Below are 22626 nucleotides of genomic sequence, written 5' to 3' on the forward strand. Positions count from 1 at the left end.
TCCGAACCGGTTGAATTACACATTATACGCGGAATAAAAGTATAAGCAAAGGTTCTCGCGTTTCAGATGCAGAACTTCCGTCGGCTCTGCACCTGCAGGATGAAATTTATCCGGCTTCCGGTGCTTCCCCGTCCTCTCGAGACGTTTCATTCCGCAGATGAAAAGCGCCCACGGATTACCTTTACAAAATACATGGGGGATCCTCCCCGTTTTCGCGGGGGTTGCTTGATCCTTCCCCTTTTTGCGAAAAACGTGGAATACAATTTTATGGCTTACTTTTTTTTTTAAGAAAGATGCTCGCAGACTCTCGTTGGTTGAACGAAGAGGCGAAACGACGCGAATGAAAAGGAAAGAAAAAGTGTACCTGAAAGAGGGAAAAAGAATAACAGAGATGCAGAGAGAGAGGGGGGGAGGTAAAGGATAAAAAAGAGAGAAGGAAAAGCGGGGACGGAACGTCTGCTCCTTTCTGTGATGCGTGACCCTTTTCCCTCGAAGCCTAACCAACCCCACGCGTGAGTTAGGCCACCTCGAAGGGTGTAAATGTACTAGGAGATAGATTCACAAATATACGAGAGAGCAGAAGGGAAGGGTGTTCGCGATGAAGGGAGGACGAAGCAGGATGTGGTAGAAATTCTACAAAATTTTAACCTCCAGACATCCATCACTATACGCGACAGCTAACCACCTCAACCCCTACAGATCTGCCAGACTGCACGCTTTTTTGCATGGCTTACCAAGCTATGTTTCGTCGGCGGATTCGTCAAGTGTGATTCGTCATGTGAACTCGTCTCGAAGAGAACGACACCTCCAATAATATTGTCATCGTCTACCGAACAATGGACATGTGAAAGATTTTTAATTTGAAAGTGCATCGTTTAATAGGGATTTTTGAGCGAGAAATAATTACTGTTTGAAACGTCGTTTTTGTATTATTTATTGGTTAATGTATTTTTTGCTTTACGTATATTTGAAAATTTTGTGAGAAACTAGGTGAGCATTCGACGTTTATGATTTATTTGTTAGAAAATTATCGGGTATCGTAACGAAGAATTCTGTTTGTTTGAAGACGTACAAAGATCCAATTACGTGGAGGGAAATCTTGTGTCGTAAATGGAACAATTTTTCTAAAGACCTCCTTTACAAAAATGTTGCACATACGACCGTTACACGCTGCTAAAAGATTGATGTAAAACAGAGACAGATAGAATGGAACAGGGAAGCGCTGTGGTTATTTTCAAGATCGATCTTTTTGCATCTGATACTTGATACGCTGTTCGTTTAATTACTGTTCCAAGAACTACTCTATACACGAATAAAAGTGGCATATTAAATTAAATTTCACGTGGAACGTACATTACTAAATACAACATCAATTTGAATTATTAATTACGTACTCTTGTCGCAAATGCGGTCATTGAGTTATTACTATGCGTACATTCGATCCTACTTTATAACAATTATTTTTCTTCCCCATAAATTTGATCCAGAAACTTCGAGTCGTTTCGTTTTCAAATCAGGAACACGATATGTATCTATCATCGCCATAATAAAATACAAGAACGCAGAATAACAGAATCATAAAAAGAAATGCACAGTACTCGTACACAGTTCGATCTGCGAAAAAGAATCAGCTAATTTAAACTCAGTGTTCGTTTTGCTCGTTGCTCTCGTGAACCACACAGCGGAGCCGCTATTTCAATTTCTCTATTAAAAAAGAGGAACTCACTTTCAAGCGTGGAGAAAGAATAACAACAACAACAACGCCAACAAGCTGCTGTTGGGGCACGACTGCAGCGGCGGCGAATTAAACCTGAAAGCCGTAAATTACAATCCGGCTGGTTCTCCCGAACCGTGAGCGACCATGTTCTTCGTCGGAGTGGAATTATCCGCCGGTAAACAATGCAAAATTATAATGAACGTAAAAATTCACCTTTGTCGATACGTTGAGACCCGTAGACGCGAGAACCATGACCCTTCGTTACAGTGAAATATTCAGTATTGTTCGCGACGCAGCGCTCGTTCGAGGTCGCGTGAGAGCGCGCGCGCTCGCGCATATACACGCGAGAAAACGAAACAGAGGCGGAGGAGAGCACAACAGGGACCTCGTTGTCGATGTAAATTTTTTAAGCGGCCAGCTCGCGTGCATCCGTGCATCGGCCAGTTTAATTAGAAGCGAACGCCACTATTATTTCCACGCTCGTCGACGCAGGCCAACAGTAAACGTTCAAGCCGCGAACGTTTAAGTCCCTTCAATGATTTATTTCCTTTTCCAATTTGCGCGACAATGCGACCATGCGTGTACCGGTGTGCCACTCGCTTCGCTGTTTCATTCGGTGTGCGCGTTTTCTGTACCCGAGCCTTTTGTGTGCCGAGAAATTGTGGCCATGGTAACATCGTCGAATTCATCGTTGGAGAAAGACAGAAGGAAAAAAAGACACGAAGAGTAGAGAGAAAAGAATCACGGATACAATGGGGAAAAAGAAACCACGCGTTCTACGCGATTAAAGAAACGCCAATGGTCTCTTTAGAATGGTATCCACGCTGGTGCAAGATATATACTTTACTTACAATGAAGGTGTATATTTTGATTAAAATGTGAAACGTATAAAACTGTAAAAGGTAAGTTGACAATTAAGACGTGGCTTTTGTCTTAATTTATAGACGTTATTGAAATTGTTAAAAATGGAATTTATCGAGCTAATTGTATTATACACGTGTCTGTATTAATGTGTTTAAGTCTTACTGAAATAATTATGTCGGCGAATCATTGTCCTTTTCACTGATGTAAAACGTCAAATGAAGTGTGTAATGAATACGTGTTTGCATTAATACCGGGGACAAAAGCGTAGATATATTTATATTTTTCATTTGATAAATTTATAGCTTCGAGGATATATATTGTTCAATTGGTGTACGTTCTATCATGCAGTAGCTGTGTCTATTGAAGGAAATACGAGAACGCGTAATGTACGCGGAAAACCACGAGGATGGTGTACTCGAGGAAACCAACTTGCGTTTCAAGAGTCACGAGCGGTTTCTTGCCTGTTGCATTTTCCATGATGTTTTCTCAGAAGATTATTCGCCGCGTGCTTTTCATCGATCTATCAAAATCTGTCTCATTTAACTACAGTTTTATTAGAAATTAATTAAGACCGGAATTCAAGTCAGGGGCATTTAACTTAAATTTCATTGCTTCACTCATACTCTTCCTGATTATTAAAAGAAAATATACTTGAAATAAGAAATATCGAAAAGTAATCGAAAACGGATTCAAATATCTGGAAACGTTGTTCAAATTTTTTCCAATTTGAATTTTTAATACAACAAATAACAAATTTTATGAATTGAAATTCCTCAGTTCGAAGATATGGAAATTATAAAATGTTATCATCAGTTTTATTCGAACGAATGTTAAAAATATTGTGGCATAAAACTTTCGTGTATTTACCATTGAAAGGTATCGTTCCCACCTCTATCCTTCATTTTCTACCGTGTTTTCTAAACAGAATCGCAGTTTCGTGAAAGCGCAGTGTCGCGTTATGCGCGCCATATTTATCATTACATATCGGTGGCAAAATACGCACAGGCATTAATTACATTCGTACAGACGGTAATTTCCATGGTAATTCGAGCGTTTTTCGATGCACCGAATATAACGTATTCATATCACGCGGCCGCGTTCATCGTGAACACGCGATACATATATCGGGGCCATGATGTTCGCAATATTTGACAAATATTCATAGAATTCTTCTTTTAAGCTTGCGGATGGATAGACATTCAAAATATTTATTGAACGTGCTATAAAAATATGGAATATATTTTTGGTCGTGTGCCACGTTTGTTTTCGGTGTCCTCTGAATATTCTGCGACGCGGGAACGCACGCACGCGCGCGCACTCGCGAGCGTAAAAATACATCGTGCGATAACTGCGCCTCACGATAACAGTCGCGAATGTTTCCCGATCTCTCATAACCAAACCTTCGGCCTCCCTCGATTCGGCAATGACAACTAACCCCGGAAAATTCCAAATTGTACAAGTTCCAAAGTAAACGTTACCTTTCGCTGCTTCGACAATGTGACTAACTGGACCATCGCATCGTCGCAAACTTTTGGTATTACTGGGCCACGTGGACATTCGTTCCCTACATCGCCGTCGTACACATAGAAGATCGTGAACATTCGTGTAAAATTTTATTACAGCTACGAATAGTTTGATACTCAGCATTTGGAAATGTATTATTCTGGTGAACGAACTATTTGCATGAGTTAAGCGAGTTAAATGGAGTGTGAGAAATACGTGGTTGAAAAAGCATTCGGATTGAGTTTATGTCAGAGACTTTTTGACGAAACATTGCGAAACATGTTATTATTCTTTGATAATTAACGTACACTCAAAGTTGTTCCAAAGAAAATTCTAAGATTTTGTCTGAACGGTCTATACAATCTAAAATATCTGTGCCATCTTCTTGTCTTTTAAATATATTTGTACCATTAAATTGCTGAAATATATAGGTATATTTTAATTGTTATAATTTCGGAATAAATAGTTATACAAATAAATGAATGCACACGCTTTAAGGAATTTGATAGTGCAAATATATTTTTAAAATGAGACAATATATGACACCTGTTGTGAGAGATTTAAGTACCAAACTATATAATAAAATAATTCCATCGTAGATTGAGAATCGTAGTGCTGTATTGCTCGTCTAGTGCTAGTTTTCATGAAATAGTATCCTACGTTTATTATCGTAAACAATTGATCATATTTTTCTATTTAAATCACGAAAACGTACCGTCGACAAAGAATAAAATTATAGCTTAATCGATTATGAAATTAAAGATACGATGTTTTTAACTCTACTAAATACAAATCCACAAAATCTTGACTAACACTGTTACGATTTTCAGCTCGCTATGTGCAAAAATAACTCGTACCGTAAACAGCGACAAACAACTCGCTTAATAATCAGAAATCTACCTTATACGTATATTTCATCATGTCTGACGTTAAACGCACATAAATGTTTGCAGAGAGCGCATTACGCATTTTACCGGACACAATGAACCCATAGAGTGAACGTGGCAAAGCAGCGTGACCGTCGCAGATTGATAATAATGCGCTAAAAAGCGAACCACCCTTAGCCTATCCACCACAAGCATTCTCCAGTCTGTGATCTCGATCGACCGTGATTAATTTATTTCAGAGATTACCGGCCATTTGTACGTGCCCTTTGGCCTGCGTCAATAATACCGGTAATACACTATGATCGTCCAGCCGTTCGGTAATCGCACACCCGCTCGAAATAAACGTGCTGCATGCCGGTAGATTTCAACGCGGGGCAGCCGCTTGATGGATTTCAACGGGAACGTTTACGTCGACGAACAACGAAATCGATCGGAAGAATCGCGGCAGGGCACATTCGACGACAACGACATCGAAAAAATTCAGCAGCTGACAAACGAGAAGAAAAGGAAGCAAGGAACCGGCCCGATAAGATCGAACGAGTCGGTGAAAAACGGTGGCGAACGGGATTTCCACCGAAATCAGCAATATCGAAGGGGGAACCAGCAGAGAGAAAATTACGCGGAAATGTACGAACATAGAAAAGATTCGAGCTACCAGGGAAGCTGTTCCGATAGAAACACGAGCAATTTCACGGGTGAAAATATTTGGCAACACGGAAATCCAAATCTGTCTTATGATAATTATGGGAACGCCGTGATTGAATACGATGCAAATAGAGCTAATGATGCGTACAGGAACTGCAAAAGCGGAATAAACATCAGCGTTGTCTCGCGGCAGCCAACGTGTGAAAATGTTGGAATGGAAAAGCCGGTGTACAACGTTTCTTTTAAACACTGTTATAACAAGTGAGTACATTATTTTAGCGTGGTAATTATGACAATGAGATAATGCGGAGTAATATTTTTCTGCGATATATGGCATAAGATGCAGCGATTTTCTTTCCTATTCTTTCTAACTAATTTATTTATGAGTATTATTTAAATTGTTCGTATGATTGTTTATGTAGCTAAAATTGTTTTCATATTTGTGTTTTTAACTTTGTTTATATATCCGAACGTTCTAAAATGATAGAAATTGACGATACAACAGGAAAGCTTTTTTTACGCGTTTCTCTTCTTTTGACATAAAAAATCTTCATAATACTGTACTAAGATTGTACTCAAATACTTCAAACGAAGAAACATGTACTGTATTACAGCACCAATCAAAGATCGGATCAGAAACGAAGAAGATTCTTTTCCAGGAGCAAACCAAAAGCCGGTAAAAAGTAAGAACAAAGCGAGTATCTCATAACCTAAAACCAAGAAAAAGTTTATTCCCAATAGAAAAAGTTCGCTTCCAATTAAACCTAGGAGCAAACAAATTGCTGGAAGCCCTCAGAACTACCGTTGCACCTTTGAGAACTGTTGCGGGAACTGCGAACCCTATGCTGTGAAAAGACAGGACGTCGACTGTGGCTCGTGTAAAAAGTGGCAGAGCACCGATTTCTCTTCTAAAAACGAGTGCTTTGACGATTGTTGCTGCCCTCTCGATGTGAATTCTCAACAACCTTGCGTAGTTTACGAAGAGAACGAGCCAAAATGCGATTTCTTTCCCGACGATTGTCGCACGTCCAGCAAACAGTGTCTGCAGCGCGTCCATTTCGCAGGAGCTGAAAATTGCGCCAGAACTGATCATTCTTCCTGTTCGTTCTGCTCGAGAAAATGCACACCGTCCAAAGCGAGTTTATTCGTGGAAATCGGTGAAAGCGTAGCAAACGTGAGCAACCTGACTTCCGCTCAAGCGTTTCAATGCGACGACTCGATGAAATTATTGAAAGACGACGCTCCGAGGAAAGAATACAGCACCGTAAAAAGGAACAAGTCCGACTTGTTGAGGTGTCGTAGTAAATCGAAGAAGAGCGAGCCGAAGTGCAGTTCCAATTGTAAAGGTCGGCCAGGTGCCGTGGAACGCACCTGTTCGGATAGAATCGCGAGCATGAGCATGTATCTTGATGACTACACGATCGAACAGATGCCCGAGGAACCGTTCAGCCCTGAGATGATAGGCATCGTGCACTCAAACGTGAATTTTCAGGATCTACGTGATTGCAAGTGAGTTTGTTCGTGTTTCAGATTGTATAATACTGATGCAACTTACCGTAGAATTTATACTAGGATTATATAGTGTTGAAGTGGTCATCACTTCTAAGAAAACTCTACATCTGGTCTTTGAGTTTTCTCGAGCACTGAAGCCATCGACAGCGTATAGACAAAAGACTGCGTCGATGGCAGACCATAAACTGTAGACAGGCGACGATGGCTTCAGGGTTTTCAATCATAGGTAACACTGCTAGCGTGCGGATCTGGATCAGCTCAATTATATTCCAATTTGTATTTACACTTCAGTATTTAAAAAATATATTTTCTACCTTACAATTTATCCACGCGTTCCTTTGTTCACATACATCTAATAATCTCAACATATGGAATACGTAGGATTATTCTAACAGTTTGCAACAACGTAGGAAAACATAATTTTTCACTGTAATTAAAGCCTTTACAACGATAACGAAGCAACTTTGATATTTACGTTGCATTTATTATTTATTTATTGAAAAGTGTAAAAGCTTATTATTACGATTAGTAGTTAACTATAAATTTATATTATACGTTGGATCTTCCTCTTGCAGCAACCCTTTCACTTATAATAATTCGAGGATTTTAAGTGTAAATCACGTCTAATTATAAACCGTAACTAAATTCCATGGAAATTAAATTATCAATTGATTATCGAAATGTTGAGATATATTATTATTCAGTATTGTTTACGATCAAAATACTTGAACTGTGATAGTCTAAAATTCTTGATTCTATTAATTTTTTACTAAAATCAAGTAAACTGTGATTCAAATTTAGACAAATCGAAACGCGATAGAAGAGTACTTGTTCTGCAGAAATATTTGGATATATTCAACCATTACTTACAGTACTTACATTGTAATACTTGTAATGTGATGCATTTAAATAATTTTCTAATCATTTTCTAGAGCGCAAACGGAAAGTGACATATACATCAAGAGAAAGACAACTGGTTGTAGTCAGCAATGTGAAACAGACGAACGTTCGTTATTGGACGATATCCGAAAACAGGTACAGGAGACGTATAAATGTTTCGTCAAAATGGTGACTACGAGTGTCGGCCAGATTGTGAAACAATCTTCGAAATTGAAACGTTCGAAGAAGAGCACGAAGGATCGTTCCACGTGTGGAACATGCATGAAAAATTGCGAAGAAAATACATGCGCCAACCAATGCAATCAATCGGAAATGTACAACGAATGCATGTACGAAGGGACGTGTTGGCAAGGAATAATAGGACAGGAATCAAACAACTGCGATATGCATTGCTGTGGAAACGTCTGTTGCGACAGCCTCGCTGGATTGCCTGAATGTCAAACACCTATGTGTCAAAGTACGCCTCTCCCTTAAAATATTTTTGCATTACCCTCACACTGCATGTACTAGAACGTCTCGTGTCGGATTTCTGTTAATTATACGATCAATTATTTTTTCATATTTTATGTATGAATTTGACACCCCGCAGTCTCCATAGCTGGCAAATTTTTTTTAGGGTACACGTAAAACGGAATCTGTAACCGCTCGTTGCAGTTCCAAGAAAAGGAAGACATGACACGGACGCGAATCGCCCAGGGATGCAGTGTGAGGGTTATATTCTCCTAACACTTCTAATGCGATGGAATACTAATAATATATGACAAACTATTTTGTAACTATAACACGAAATAAATAGTTCCTTCTATAAATCCGAATATTTCGTATTTCTACATTTATTCCATCATTTTCTACACAAAGTCTCTGATTAATCCCAGTTATATTTCCCTCTAAAGTTCAACACCTGTCGTCAGATGATTATTGGAAACCTAACTGCGACACACAAGAACAGATTCAATCAGAGAGGGAGTGCTATTTTAACCTTAGCAGAAACGTTCACAGAAACGTATATTCTCCTAACGAAGCAGCCCCTAAAGAAATACCATGTCTCAAACACGGTAGCGTTCGCAAAAAGGGTGGTGGCGATACTTCCAATCAAAAGAAAAAACCGACGACTCCGAACAAGCGCGGTGAACCATCGGGCGTATATAATCGCGAAAATGCCAGTACGAGGAATCAAGTAACTAAGCAACAAAATCAAGCGGCGAGTCAATTTATTCCTCAAGACCAACAAACGGATAGAACTAACATACAACTAGACGTGAGCGTTCAAGCGAATTCCATTCGCGCGGTACTCGATCCTACGACTGCTCCTTACGTCACAGAAACTATAGAGTATCACAAGAGAATAAGAACCGCGAACCGATTAGAACCGTACGCAGATGAAAGAAGGGCGCTTCCTCAAAGAAAAGAGTGTCCTAGGATTCAAGAAATAGAATCCACATTGCACTCTTCTTCTAAAGAAAACCTGAAAACACCGAAAAAATCAGTTACTTCGTCAAAAAAGAAACCTTCGTCGAATCCTGTGACATCAAAACAGGCACCCACCTCTCTGAATCTAAGACAACCATTCACGCCTGGGAGACCAGAAATCAATGCTAGAACAGGAGTATCGACTCCAAGAAAAGATATACAGAGAGAGATGGTAAAGCAAGAAAGAATGAGTTCAAGATCCACGGTGATCGGAAAAGGTGTCCAATGTACGTTGATCAGGGAAGTGCGTATAATATGTTCAACTGTTCCGGAGGTGACTGGTCCGGTAGCAGATCTTTGCTCGTGCATCCCGAAGAAAGGAATGGTACATCCAGATAAACCACCATTCAAAATTTCCCAAATCGGAGAAGAAAGTCCTCCTGCAACTGATGTACCTATGGACGCACCTGATGCAACTGTGGATGTACCTGATACAACTACGGACGTACCTGATGCAACTCCGGACGTACCTGATGCAACTGTGGACGTACCTGATACAACTCCGGACGTACCTGATGCAACTCCGGACGTACCTGATGCAACTCCGGACGTACCTGATGCAACTCCGGACGTACCTGATGCAACTGCGGACGTACCTGATGCAACTGTGAACACATCTGATGCAACTGTGAACGCACCTGATGCAACTGTAGAACCAACTAGTGAAGAACCTGTGGAAGAAAATGTACCTGTGGTTGATTCATCTGTAGAAACGCCATTTGTAGACGAAGGTGAAACGACCGCAGATCCAACCGATGGTCCTACAGACACCGAAACAACACGTACAGATACACCTGCGATTGAAACAACCACAGCAGAATCATCCACAGAAGAAGCACCCGCGAGGAAATTAAACTCTGAAGTTCCCATACCAGATGAATCTACGATAGATGAAACTGCCATGGACGTAGCAGAAATTGCCACAGATACGCCAAAGAAACCTGAAGAAGAATTGATTGTAGCGCCAATAGTCGACGAGGTGACCGATGTCGACAATCGTGGAGCACCGATCGAGTTCTCGAGAGATTTTAACGGGAAGAAAATGTACGTGAGCGTGCAGATGCAAACGTCGAACACGATTCTGACGCAGATCTTGTCCGAGTTTCAAGTAGGCAACAAAAAGCGGCAAGTACTGATGAGTATTAAATTGCACTCGAACCTGGATGGAAATGACGAGGATGAACAACAATCGTCAGGATCGAACGATAGCGAAGTACGAGTACAGGCTTGCGTCTTGCTTCCGTCGTAACCAATCAACGGATAAATTCCACTGAATATTCATTGAACGTGGTTACACCGGAGGCAGGGGTGGAAATTAATGGTCAGACAAAACGGAACGATGAAATTGAATATTCTATACAGGTGGCGGTCGCTGAAAGACAGTCTCCGAGGTGTGACAACTACGATCATCAGAGACGAATAAGACGAGTTACCGTTACTCCATCCGTGTACCGTCGAACGTTGACAACAAGGGGTACGTACGATTCATCGACGTACTCGTCCGTCAGCCACGCGACTTATGAGAGGCCTGAAACAAATTATTCGCCAGAGAATGAAAATAGCACGACCAACGGTGCCGTGTCTACAAATTTATCTAATGAAATATAAATTTTATACAAAGTATGGTTGATTCGACTAAAGGCTTTCGGGTTTTTAGGGACGGATCATGTGTGCGGACCTTGTGGAAAGAAGAAGCGATGATTCAATCAGTGGTAAGAAGTCTTTTGATATATATATGTAGTTATTGTGTTGTGAAAGTGTAGAATAAGATTATGAAAGGATTGGTTTGATGGGATATTGTTTCTGAATATTTCGATTGAATAATTTGTTGAAACTTGTAAATATTAGTCGATAATTCCTTATCTAATTGTAAAACGTTTTGATGACATACAACATTTTTTTTCTGTTATATTTATATTTGTGATTCTAAAAGTATTGTATCTTACTATTATCTGTATCCTATCGTTGATGTTGAAATAATTCAAGCATAATATTAAGCTACCTCTATAAAATGAGAAAAGTATCAGGGATAATGCAACAATAAAGAGCTATAATTAATTCCTGTATTCATTACGTAGATGGAACAGTACTGTAAACATATTCAAGTTCTTTATGGATAAATGACATAATTTTGTATAACCTTAAAACTTGGAACATACGACACACATGATAAATCGTAAGTGTAACTCATCATGTTTACAGTTAACGAAGCTTATAGTCAAGAGATACGCCGAACATCTTCGTGAAGCTACCAGTACAAATTCTCATTTTGAACGATGCTTGACCCCAAAAGGTGGTTACTTAGCCAAACTTTAAAAAATGTATTTAAATTAATATCCTTACAAATAACGTAACATGTGTCAGAACAAAAATGTCATTTAAAGATTACAGGAAAGATAGATATCAGGTATAATCTATCTCCTTCAAAGATACAAGAATAACAAAGAAACGATTCTTACAAAGAAAATTACTACAAAATACAATAATAATGGCTACGAATACCATTTATAAGTCCAAACACAGTTCCACTAACAATGAAGATGGTTCGATAAAGAGATTAAAAGAACCTGGAAACGCATCCTTGCTAAGGTCAGAAATAGAATACAGTCAAGGATCGAATTACAAGATGAAGAGTGGAACTAAAGACGCTTCTACTGAATTACGTATCGAAACCGATGACATACAAATAACCACGGAAATATATTCCATGACGGATCTGCCGTCCTCGTTACAAGCCGACGAAGAAACGAAACCAGAACCTGGAACTATCGTACCAGAGTATTACGGGGACCAATGTGCGATACTTCGTGCGTACAGATGCAAAGGCGTAAACGTAACAGAATCGGATTTTCCCGAAAGCTGTCAACAAAAAATCTCCTCAGACCAATCCCACCAATTGTTCGAAAAGAACGGCAAAGGTGAAGATGTTCGTTTGTTTCGTCTAATAGCGACGATTCCGTGTATACCAATTGACATGATTAGAACGCAATTCGACGGTCCTATGTGTCAAGAAACATGTCCAGAAATAACCATAGCCGAATGTTCACAAACCGATGACACGGTATGCTGGAAATCGAAAGAACAGGACGACGATCTAGAAACAGTCACGACGTCCACGATTTCGATGTTGCAAGAGGAGCTTGCAAGTAAGAAGAGTTTATCGACGGTACAGGAATCGGACGAGGAAGATGACAAAGTTCTCGATGAAAAACAAGATAAAGAATGGAATGAAAGACGAAGTGTCTGTGTTGGCCCAGCGGATTCGCTTCTTGTCGATAAAGAAACCGACACGAATTCGCGGAAACCATGCAGGAATATATTTGAAACAGAAACGACAATATCGAATCGTTCGTCTATCTGGTTCGAGAAGCCGCGAATTGAAAAGCATCGCAGAGCGATTTGTACTCGACTGAACGAAAGCTGTTCTTCGAACGCAAGAATAAGCGGCCACCTGTCCTACTGTGCTAACGTTCGCCCATCGGCCAGCCATTGTATGACGCAATGCGAAATACTTAGAAACGGTCCAAGATTTACTTGTTCGACTGCCACTGAGATAAATTCTTGCGAACCGTTTGCCAATAGTTGGTGCCACGTTCTATCGAACAGATGGAGAAATCCGAACGAATATTGGTCGACAGCAGACTGTTGGACCCCCAAAAGCCATCAGCTCGGCAGGATAAATAATACCTACGGGTGCTCGATAACTGGAGGATCGCTCGAGATTTGCGCGCGGTACTCTCCGAATTGTAACAATGCGTGCGGTCGATATTGTTTAAATGTCGACAAAGCCTACAATACTAGTGGAAGGAACTATCCTTGCAACAGTGGATATAATATTTGGAACGCGAATATGTACCACAACACAGCTACAAATCAGACATTCCGTCACACTCCTGCTAGTTATTGTTACTCTTTTAACTCGTGGTGCTGATATGGTATTTAAGCTGGGTCAAAACTGTAATTATTCGACAACGTAATTTTTATGTTCACGATGTCACCACTGAAGCGGCTGTTCATAATAACGTTGCAAAAAATAATAAAAAAGTGAAGACGACCGAGATCACACTATTTGCTTTTCAATAATAATACAAATATAATATTATAGAAATTTCTTTACATAACTGTATATAATGAAACTATACATATAGTAAGATATAATAACTAAATGATAGTTACACGTATCCATTTAATATCTCTTTCTTAACGTCTATTTTTGTTTTCTTACTATAAAAACCCACAGCGTAAAAATTCTTTAAAGAAAGTTAATTTTTATAGTACAAGACTGGAACATCGTTTTGATACCTTCACAAAGCAACGTGAAAACACGCTGTAACTTTAAACAACAACCTAAATTGAACCAGATTTTAATTACCCACTAATTACGTACGCTCTAACATAAAGCATAATTAAGTGACGCAGTGAATACGTTAATGTAGCCCAGTGAATCCCAGCAACAACAATAAAAAATAATTTACAAGACATGTTACGTTTTACCTAACGTGCAATAATTTTGAAAATCGTGAACGGAGGGACTAGAAGTTGAAGCGTTCCTTAGACCAAGCTTGAAAGTTCCGGCTAAACAAATTTCTTCACCGTAGGGATGTCGCGACATTATAAGTGGTCCTGGTGGTCAGCAACTACGAGGAGAAGGAAAGAACGTAAAAGTTTGTTGCAAAGTTCGTCGGCGGCCAACGTACCAGAAATTCTGAGCCGGAGCATCCGCTTCAAGCTAAAACCTGCGTACGACGTGTAATTACTGTCGGGTGGCTCGTTGTCATGTCGCCGAGTGTAATAAAAATTCTAGGGAAATACAATTATCGTGTCCCGCAGTACCAATTTTAACAAGGCATTTTAAACGCTACCGCTGCATATGCATGAAATTTAGAAAATTGCTAGGAAATTAGGGAGGAAATGTGATATTTTTGTTGCTTTGGAAAAAAAAGGTACGTGTTTATTCGGGCCGTGCTAAGAAGTAATTATAATTACTGTCGCAAAGAGTAATTTTACCCTGTACATTATCTTTAGCAGCTTAAACACGATGCAATTTTTCTTATATACTTTCACAATTTTTTAACTATATTCCTTTCATTTTAGTTTTAAAATACTGCAAATAAATGATACATCTACAGAAAATGTACATCTGAGTTTTGAAGATATTTTAAAAGGAGTAAAATTTTACTCTGAATTATTTACAACTCTAAAATAGTTTTAGCACTGCTTATTATGTACATCAAAATTTATTTCTTCTATTTATTTTTTAATTTTTAAACAGTGCTTTATAGGTATAAAAGCAATGATTACACACATAGAAGTAATAATAAAAATAAAAACGGTAATAACATATCTTCAATGAAGAAATTGCACACATCCCGCGAAAGAAATATTATACACGAACACAGCGGACGTTGTGCAGCAAAGTTGCAACAGCAGTCTACGGCTCGTAAAATATAAAACGCTCGGATATTTCGCGACAACGGGTCTTAAGAGAACATTCCGGTACCGTAAATGGCTTTCGCGGTCAGCTATACTCGAGACGAAAACTTCAACGAAGTTTACCGCGAGCTTCTTCTGTCTTCCAGCTACCGGAAACTCGACTAGACCACCTCGACTCGACCAAAAACCGTGTACAAGATGCGCCACTGAGAGTACGATTTTCTCGCGTTGTACCTCGCTATAATTTTTTCTCCAAGGAAACTCGTTTCTTCTCCCTTCTTTTTTTCTCTCTTCTCCTTTTTCCCGTTATTTTCTAAGAGAAAAAACTATCGCACGGTCAGGTCGATGGGAAAAACGGCGAATCCAAGCGGTTACTGCGTATCCGGAAATATGAGGGAAGAGGTAAAAATGTCACGAAACTCATAAAACGATGGCTTTCAAGGAAACTCGAGAACTCTTCAGCGTCCCTCGGCTAAAATCTCGACAGCGCGCTGTTCAGGAATATTTCGTGGCCGGCGTAACATCCCCGTACGAGCGAGCTTAAGAGAAGATCCTGGTACCTTAAGTGGCTTTAATGGTCAGTGTCCATTGAGACGAAAATTTCGAGCAACTTTGCCCCGAAGTTTGCCAGAAGCCAGCGTACAAGACACGCGGCCTCCGCCACCGCCTGAGTGCCAAGTATCACTTAGGACACGTGAGTAATCCTGAGAAGAACACGTATACCTCGATGCAACGTCGTCATCAGTACCGAATACTCTACGGTTGGCGAGTTGAAGCAACGTTACGAAACCGCAGAGAGACGATGTGATTTGCAAAGTTGAGACGAGGACGCGAGTTTGAAAACCGAGAACGGTTGTAAGGACTATGGCGAAAGACCTTGAAGCTTAGACGAAAAAAGATGATTGGCGAAATTCTTCGATTAGCGAATTTTTTTATCGATGATTGAAATCATGTGGATGACAAATTCAGCGGTATGATATTATTATTATTTATCCTTAATTGATAATAAATAAAAATTGAAGGAAAATATAAGTAAATATATTTTAACTTAATTAATTTATTTGGAATCACGCCTTCAATTTAATATTTGGCGTTCTATATCGTATGTTCGTCAAATAAAATAAATTCATACTGAATATTAATTTATACGGTAAAATGCATTGACCATTTTCGTTGCAACTAGATTGCAGGAATTATATTAATTATTTAATTTTTATAAATGGCAGTCTTCTTCAAAGTCACTTTTCTTCGTTATGTGTAAATTTAATTTCGTTTATAATTTCCTAATGTTACTCGTAATTTAAACGTAATATTCGGACATGCTTTTAGAAATCGGACGAAGCACTCAATTTCACAGAATTGAATTAGGTAACGAAATAAACCATCAGCGAGAAGGGTAAATGTGTCTGGTTACTCCAGGATTTATCAAGTAATAATGTAGTTATAAAGGTGCTCGAAACGAAATTTCCAGCCCTCAATAAACGGGATAAACTCGTCGATAATTCGTTAAAATAAAGTTGAAACTTCGCCAGTGTTTAAATGTTACACAATACATTGGATATTTGGTTTGAAAGCAACGGCAACGGAACAATCTCTTGATTCAATATTTAATATCATAACGAAACCAAACTAATTTTCCCGTGTAATTAGTATTGATCTAAAGTGACTGCGCCGAGCGTTGCTCGCAAAGGTTTCAATATTTTTCGTATAATCTAACCTAAATCGACAAAGTTTGTGCCATTCGAGAACAATTTCGCTGTTAATCATGAAAATCTTTAATTGTTTAAACAATACGCCTTATCGACCACGTAGAGTCCTCTGCGTTTCGAAGCTATCCTCGTTGGAGTTCTTGCGATCACAGAATCCCAATCTGAACGAAGATCAAATATTGTCAATGTTGCAAGAGCGTGGAAAGGATCCGAACGAAATTTTTACCGAGCATCGACAACAGATTACTTGCGAACAAAATTTAGCAGCGATTCTAAAAAAGCTCGACATCAATTTTTCTATTACGAAAAGGTAACGCGAAAGATTATTACGTAATAAAGTTTAATGTCCGATGAAACGGCTACGCCTGTATGCAACAAATATAAAGAAGAAAGATAAAATGGAACGGGTGCTTCAGAAACGTTCGCGTCTCTTTCCCTTCATGACTTTATGATTTCTCACTTTTATATTTTCAGATAGTAGCTTAATTACCTCTGTAATTAACGCATTGACAACCGTTTGAATAGATTTATCATTTCGTGTCTCATCGTTCTTCGTATTATACGAAACGATGTTTCACTCTTATTCGTTAACTTCACTCGTATTCATTAAATTTTCTTCTTCGGCAGATACGATAAACATTATTTTCGAATTATTATACTTTCTATTAATTTCTATAAAAAGAAATTTACGATTTTTATAATTTTAAAAATTTGCAGCAAAGTATTCTTATTTATCGAAAGAAATTCTACCAAATTTTGAAATTAATATTTTTGTTCCTTTTTTTTTTTTTTTTTTTTTAATATTGAATGTTACTTTTGAACTCGCGTTGTTTGCTTAGGATAATTTTGCGATGATACTATTAATATCACCGTTATGATAATATGTGTTACGATAATATTCGAACTTTCGTTATATGTATATTATTTATATTTCATTACACAGGATAGCAGACGCATGGAAATTTATGAATTGGGCGGATTTGGTGATTCCGATAGGTGGAGATGGCACGTTTTTGCTATCCTCCAAATTAATTACAGACAACGTGAAACCTGTGTTGGGTATCAATCCGAGCATCCGACCGAACGACAATAACATTTTTACGCTTCCTCCGAAATACGCGACGGACATCGAAAGCATATTTGAGCGACTTCATACAGGAAAATACACGCTATTGATGCGGAGTCGCATTCGAACAGTGATGAATGGAGAAGGACTTTACAGACGACCTTTTCATATACACGAGAAGAGTCGTACACAAGGAGAGAAAAGAGCCGAGTGGGTACATTATAGAGAAGTTATTCTCTCTGATCCGCGTTTGTTCTACCCTGTCAGAAATCAATATGTGCATTTTTATTCGTTACTTTTACAACGCGGTAGCTGCAGGAAATTTTTCTTTTTCGAGACTCTCGATTCCTCTTCTTCCCTTCCTTCCCACTTTCGTTCACAAGATGTACTTTTAATCTCCTGTCAATTCATACACACTTACATTATGCCCTATATGTTCAAAATATTCCTGTCATTTCCGTTCTATCGCATCTTGAAATCCACGACCCCGTTTTGAAATTCACATAACGCATTTTTTATCAATTTGTAATTTACAAACTCTAGAGCTGTTCAAAACGATATAAATTTCTCTGTCCATTTTATAACAGAATTGCAATCGAAGTAATATAGTATCTATTTTTAGTGAAGTTTTACAAATCACCAGTTGCAAATTAATAGCGTCGATAAATTCTTCTATATGGCACGGTAACATGTTTGATAATAAATCAGGTACAGCTCTACACGTCAATTTTACAAATTGCAAGCCATCCAATGCCATCTAATCACGTGAAGTACTAAAATTATGCAACAGAAATCTATAAGCCATAACTTCCATCATAATATTATTACTCCTGTAATATTATTAGTTGATAAAACGCGTGCAACAAAACGTAGGCAGAGAATAACACGCGAGCAACAGAATATTTATTTTCTTATTCTCGTGAATTTGTTACGTACGCTATGTTTCGAGTCTTTGTTTCGGCTCCCATTCTGCAGATTAAACTTTACGCGTTCCTTCGGTGGTTCTTAGACTTAAATTACGTTGGTAAAAACGATAAAATGCCCGCAACAAGCTACCTTTCTCTCACTCTCTCCTTGAAGGAATCGCATAACGGAGTTCTTTCTCCGGGCAATCTATTCTCTTAAGTTTTAAGTAAGCCGTACGTATCGCCGATTCTACGTTTTCATAAAGGCCGTAATGCGTCTTCATTTCACGGCCGGTCCTCTCTACCGAGTAGTTTCAAGTTATAACCTTATGTACGCCGGAACTTCGGCAGTTAGAACTTGTAAATTACAATAACCGTGTAGTTACGAGTTATACAAAGAAGACGTAACTTTTTAATTGTATATAACAGGAATTTTACGAGAAATCGTAATTTACACGGATGGGAAAAAACAGAATCGTGGATTTCCGTTTATTTGGACAATTTATCGGAAAAAATGCGAGACAAATTGCATTCAGTTTGCTTAGATGTTATTGTCACTTTGATATTTTTAATTATCCTATAGGAATATTAGATAATCGAATTTACTCACTATAAAGGTTGCTCAACGTAAAGGTAAAATTTATAAATCTATACAGATCGATCGCAAGTCTTTGCTCGTGTATGATAGAGGAAAAAAATTTACTGAAAAAAATACAAGTCGATGAAAAATTATATCCAGTTATTAATAATTGTTATCGTAAATATTATATTGTATACAAGCAATTATCAATATATTGTGAATATTTTACAACCGAGTTCACCTATTGTAACGCGTAACAAAAGTCTATTAATTAATTTAATAGCAATTATTCGGTAATATTGATCGAATTTTCTATTTATAGGAAAACGTTTAATATTAATGTAATTACTCTATCGCTGGAGTTTCGTTATTCTAAATGCATCGAGAGTTCATCATTAACGTCGTTCTTCATTACTCTTCATTAAAATTTCTTCGTCCTCTTCCACGCTCGTCCTTCATTAATGCCATTAAAACTAAATAAGCTCGTTTCTCCGAGCACCAAGCGCTTTATACGTTTTTACGTATTCTTATTCTTCGACGAGAAGTTCTTCCTCTCGTCACCTTCGTTCCTGCAGAAACGCAAGAAGAAACGAATGTAAAACACGACCAAGCATTGATCAATCTCATTAACCGCTTTAATTAAGGTTAATTGAATTCTCAGAGCTCTTGCACGAACGACACAAAGGAAAATAGCGGACTCACTTCAACCACGGCAGAGGACTTTGCCTTGGCTGGCATTGAACGAAGTTAGTTGAACGAAATTTCGTTTAATCCTGCGCTATACGACATTTATAAGAATATTCGATAATTCATGGTCAATATTTCTTACGTGAAATTTAGGTATTTATAGGAGAATTTTTGGCAGTCAGACCAATAACTTTACAAATCAGAATTGAAGATCAAGAGCCGCATCAAGTTCGAAGTTCAGGTATGTGCGTTTGTACAGGTACTGGCTCCCAATTCTGGTACAAATCTATTAACATCCAATCGGCCGAAACCGTACGATGTATCGTCGAAATAGCCACCGGCATTAAATTAAGCAACGAGGAAACCAACGAATTACTCCACAAATATCATCAAGCTCTCATCTATTCTCCAGGTAACTGAATTGTTCAACGTCGGTAATTATGATCAAGTAAATAATAGCTAAGGTAATAACATTTTGGCTAGTGAATGAAGAATTTACAATTATAACTCTCTTTGGTAAAATCTGATAATATAAGAAATGATAAGACAAAGTAGAGGAAAAGATAGTAGAACCTTTTGTCTCGAATTTGCTTGCTCTGAGAAAACGTTTTTAGTGCAGATGCTTTTTCAGAGGATTTGAACATGGTATACATGATCCGCGAAATGTATCATACTACACGTTGCAAGAACCAGAAATGTTGCCCGGACAGACAAAAGTGCAACAAGCTTACTGTGAAATCCTGTGGCTTTGACGCTGGCTTGGTGATAGACGGAAGCATTTCTTTGCCCTTCAACGACGGCACTATCGCAACTTTCGATATCAAACCTGAGTATTCGTTGAGAAGCATCATGCTCACTTGATGTACAGTTATCATGTAGCTGCATTAAAACAAGTTTCTCTGGGAAGCGAGCTTGTGTGGTAGAACTTTTCACAGGAATATAAGTGTCTAATCAACAAATTAAAAGTAAACTTCTTCTCGCATTTCTCTTTTCTACTTCCCGTTTCGTATTTTTATTTTCTATAGTTTAATCTTATTCCATTTATGAAAATTTATTTTATGCGGAATATCGAAATTTCGCTATCGTTTAATTTATCTAACTTTTGCAATTGCATATAAAAATTACCTAATAAATAACGATTTTTCTTTCATACGGGCAAACGAAGCAAGAGAGCTTTTCCTTTTACGATCTTCCAGTTCCGACTTTAATGCAGTCCGATTTCTTATTTATCTCTAATGACGAAGGCGTAGGGCAAAGTAGCAAGTAATTGCGCGCATTTGTTCCGAAAATGAAGGTAGTCTGAGGCCAAAAGATAGGAAGAGCCGGTTATTTCACCGGCAAAGGGCAGCCTGGTCTTTTTCTACAACAAGAGGGAGAGTGAAATACCTTTCCAGCTCCGTTTTCCGTTTCCTTGCAAGGAGGCGAACCACGTCCAGACTTCCATTAACCCCGTAATTTCGGTTTTGGCTGAACCGCAGACACCCCGACCTTCGAGATCAGGTGTTCATACTTGCTGTTTGTGTACGAATAAACATTCAAAGATACTCACACAGTCCGCAAGGTATACAGGATGGTTTACTTGCTGCTCTGGTCAAATACACGAATCCTGGTTTAGATTTCTTAACCAGAAATAATAGCACTTTATTATATAGTTAACTCTGCTTCGTGTCTCCTATCTCATGTCTTTGAAGATAAGATCTTTCACAGAAATGTATTCTTACATGAAAGTACGCCTGGAACTGTGATAATTAAAAATGAAATTATACAAGAGTAAAAAAGGAAAAAGGAAAAAGGAAAAGCTTAAAATTCTAAGGGAAAGACTGAAGTTATAAAATGAAAACGACGAGATAAGAAATGGTATAATAGAAATAAAAAGATACGTGGCACCGCTCCAAACTCTAAAATAGTACACTTCACAGGCAATTTCGAGAACAAGGAAAGAGACGATGTCATAAAACAGTAGTAATAAACCTGGAAGTATATCAAACAAATGAAAGAAATGAAAAGATATGAAAATAAAATGTAAGTACACTTTGTCAAAGGTTAATTGCAGCAGATTTCGTAATTATTTAAATAAGAAATTCTTTGCTGCGCGCTGTTGGCGTTTCATTTACTTCTGTTTATTTCAAACTGACGGAAGATTGTTTTAATTTACCAAATGTATTAAACGAATTGTAATTAGGAAGCTTGAAAATGAAATTTGTCAGTTAACAACACACCCTATATGCATATTACTATATACATACTCGTTCGGCTATGTGCACTGTTTTCGTACTCCTCGAGCGCAAATTGTGGATGCTTGAGACACAGGATACCTAAGTAAAGTAGCCACTACCGACATTTTCGGGACAAGCACGTAAAGCAGCCGTTGTAAAAAAGTTGAAAGGCTGTAAAGGTCGGGTTTTACGCGTACCAACCGAATACGTTGGAAACTTTAGTGTTATTTAAAACGATGCCCGAAAATTGTCATCCTTGAACTTGCGTCAATAATCATTTTGCGACTTGAAGAATATTTTTCGCTCTTTGTTTGAATATAACTGAGTCAAAAGTTTATTGTTCCAATTCATCGTCAAAAATATTCGTATACTCTATAAAGAGGAATGTTTTATAGTCCACTTCTATTAAACTAAAATGTCACAAAAATTCAGTGCAAAGGTAGTTCGTTTTATGCCAAGACGCCTAAAAGCTATTTTATTATTGCTTTATGTCTATGTTAGAAAATAAATATGCTATCGTGTTACGTATGCT

At 38.3% G+C, this 22626-nt stretch overlaps 2 protein-coding genes across 2 annotated transcripts; both read left to right on the top strand.

Annotated features, from left to right (window-relative positions):
- Positions 1 to 2021: 2021 nt before the first annotated feature.
- Positions 2022 to 12390, top strand: LOC132916024 (uncharacterized). Its single transcript, XM_060975769.1, has 10 exons — positions 2022 to 2801; positions 5211 to 5259; positions 5333 to 5877; positions 6231 to 6299; positions 6385 to 7125; positions 8061 to 8485; positions 8940 to 10711; positions 10861 to 11071; positions 11156 to 11210; positions 11701 to 12390. Exons 1-9 carry the CDS (start codon positions 2797 to 2799, stop codon positions 11197 to 11199), a joined length of 3861 nt encoding a protein of 1286 aa, XP_060831752.1. The 5' UTR covers positions 2022 to 2796; the 3' UTR covers positions 11200 to 11210; positions 11701 to 12390.
- Positions 12391 to 15603: 3213 nt separating this feature from the next.
- Positions 15604 to 21155, top strand: LOC132908603 (NAD kinase 2, mitochondrial-like). Its single transcript, XM_060962728.1, has 4 exons — positions 15604 to 17916; positions 19853 to 19937; positions 20032 to 20290; positions 20510 to 21155. Exons 1-4 carry the CDS (start codon positions 17555 to 17557, stop codon positions 20737 to 20739), a joined length of 936 nt encoding a protein of 311 aa, XP_060818711.1. The 5' UTR covers positions 15604 to 17554; the 3' UTR covers positions 20740 to 21155.
- The last annotated feature ends 1471 nt before the right edge of the window (positions 21156 to 22626 follow it).

Source organism: Bombus pascuorum, chromosome 1, assembly GCF_905332965.1.
Source record: "Bombus pascuorum chromosome 1, iyBomPasc1.1, whole genome shotgun sequence".
Lineage (NCBI taxonomy): Eukaryota > Metazoa > Arthropoda > Insecta > Hymenoptera > Apidae > Bombus > Bombus pascuorum.

Bases quoted from the DNA above. Each gene is read 5' to 3' on its own strand.
- LOC132916024 (XM_060975769.1), top strand. The intron at 6,300-6,384 runs GTAAGAACAAAG...AATTAAACCTAG, and splicing joins AAACCAAAAGCCGGTAAAAA to GAGCAAACAAATTGCTGGAA. The intron at 7,126-8,060 runs GTGAGTTTGTTC...ATCATTTTCTAG, and splicing joins CAGGATCTACGTGATTGCAA to AGCGCAAACGGAAAGTGACA.
- LOC132908603 (XM_060962728.1), top strand. From the start codon at position 17,555: ATGTATATTATTTATATTTCATTACACAGGATAGCAGACGCATGGAAA. The intron at 19,938-20,031 runs GTTAGTTGAACG...CGTGAAATTTAG, and splicing joins CTTGGCTGGCATTGAACGAA to GTATTTATAGGAGAATTTTT. The intron at 20,291-20,509 runs GTAACTGAATTG...ATGCTTTTTCAG, and splicing joins AGCTCTCATCTATTCTCCAG to AGGATTTGAACATGGTATAC.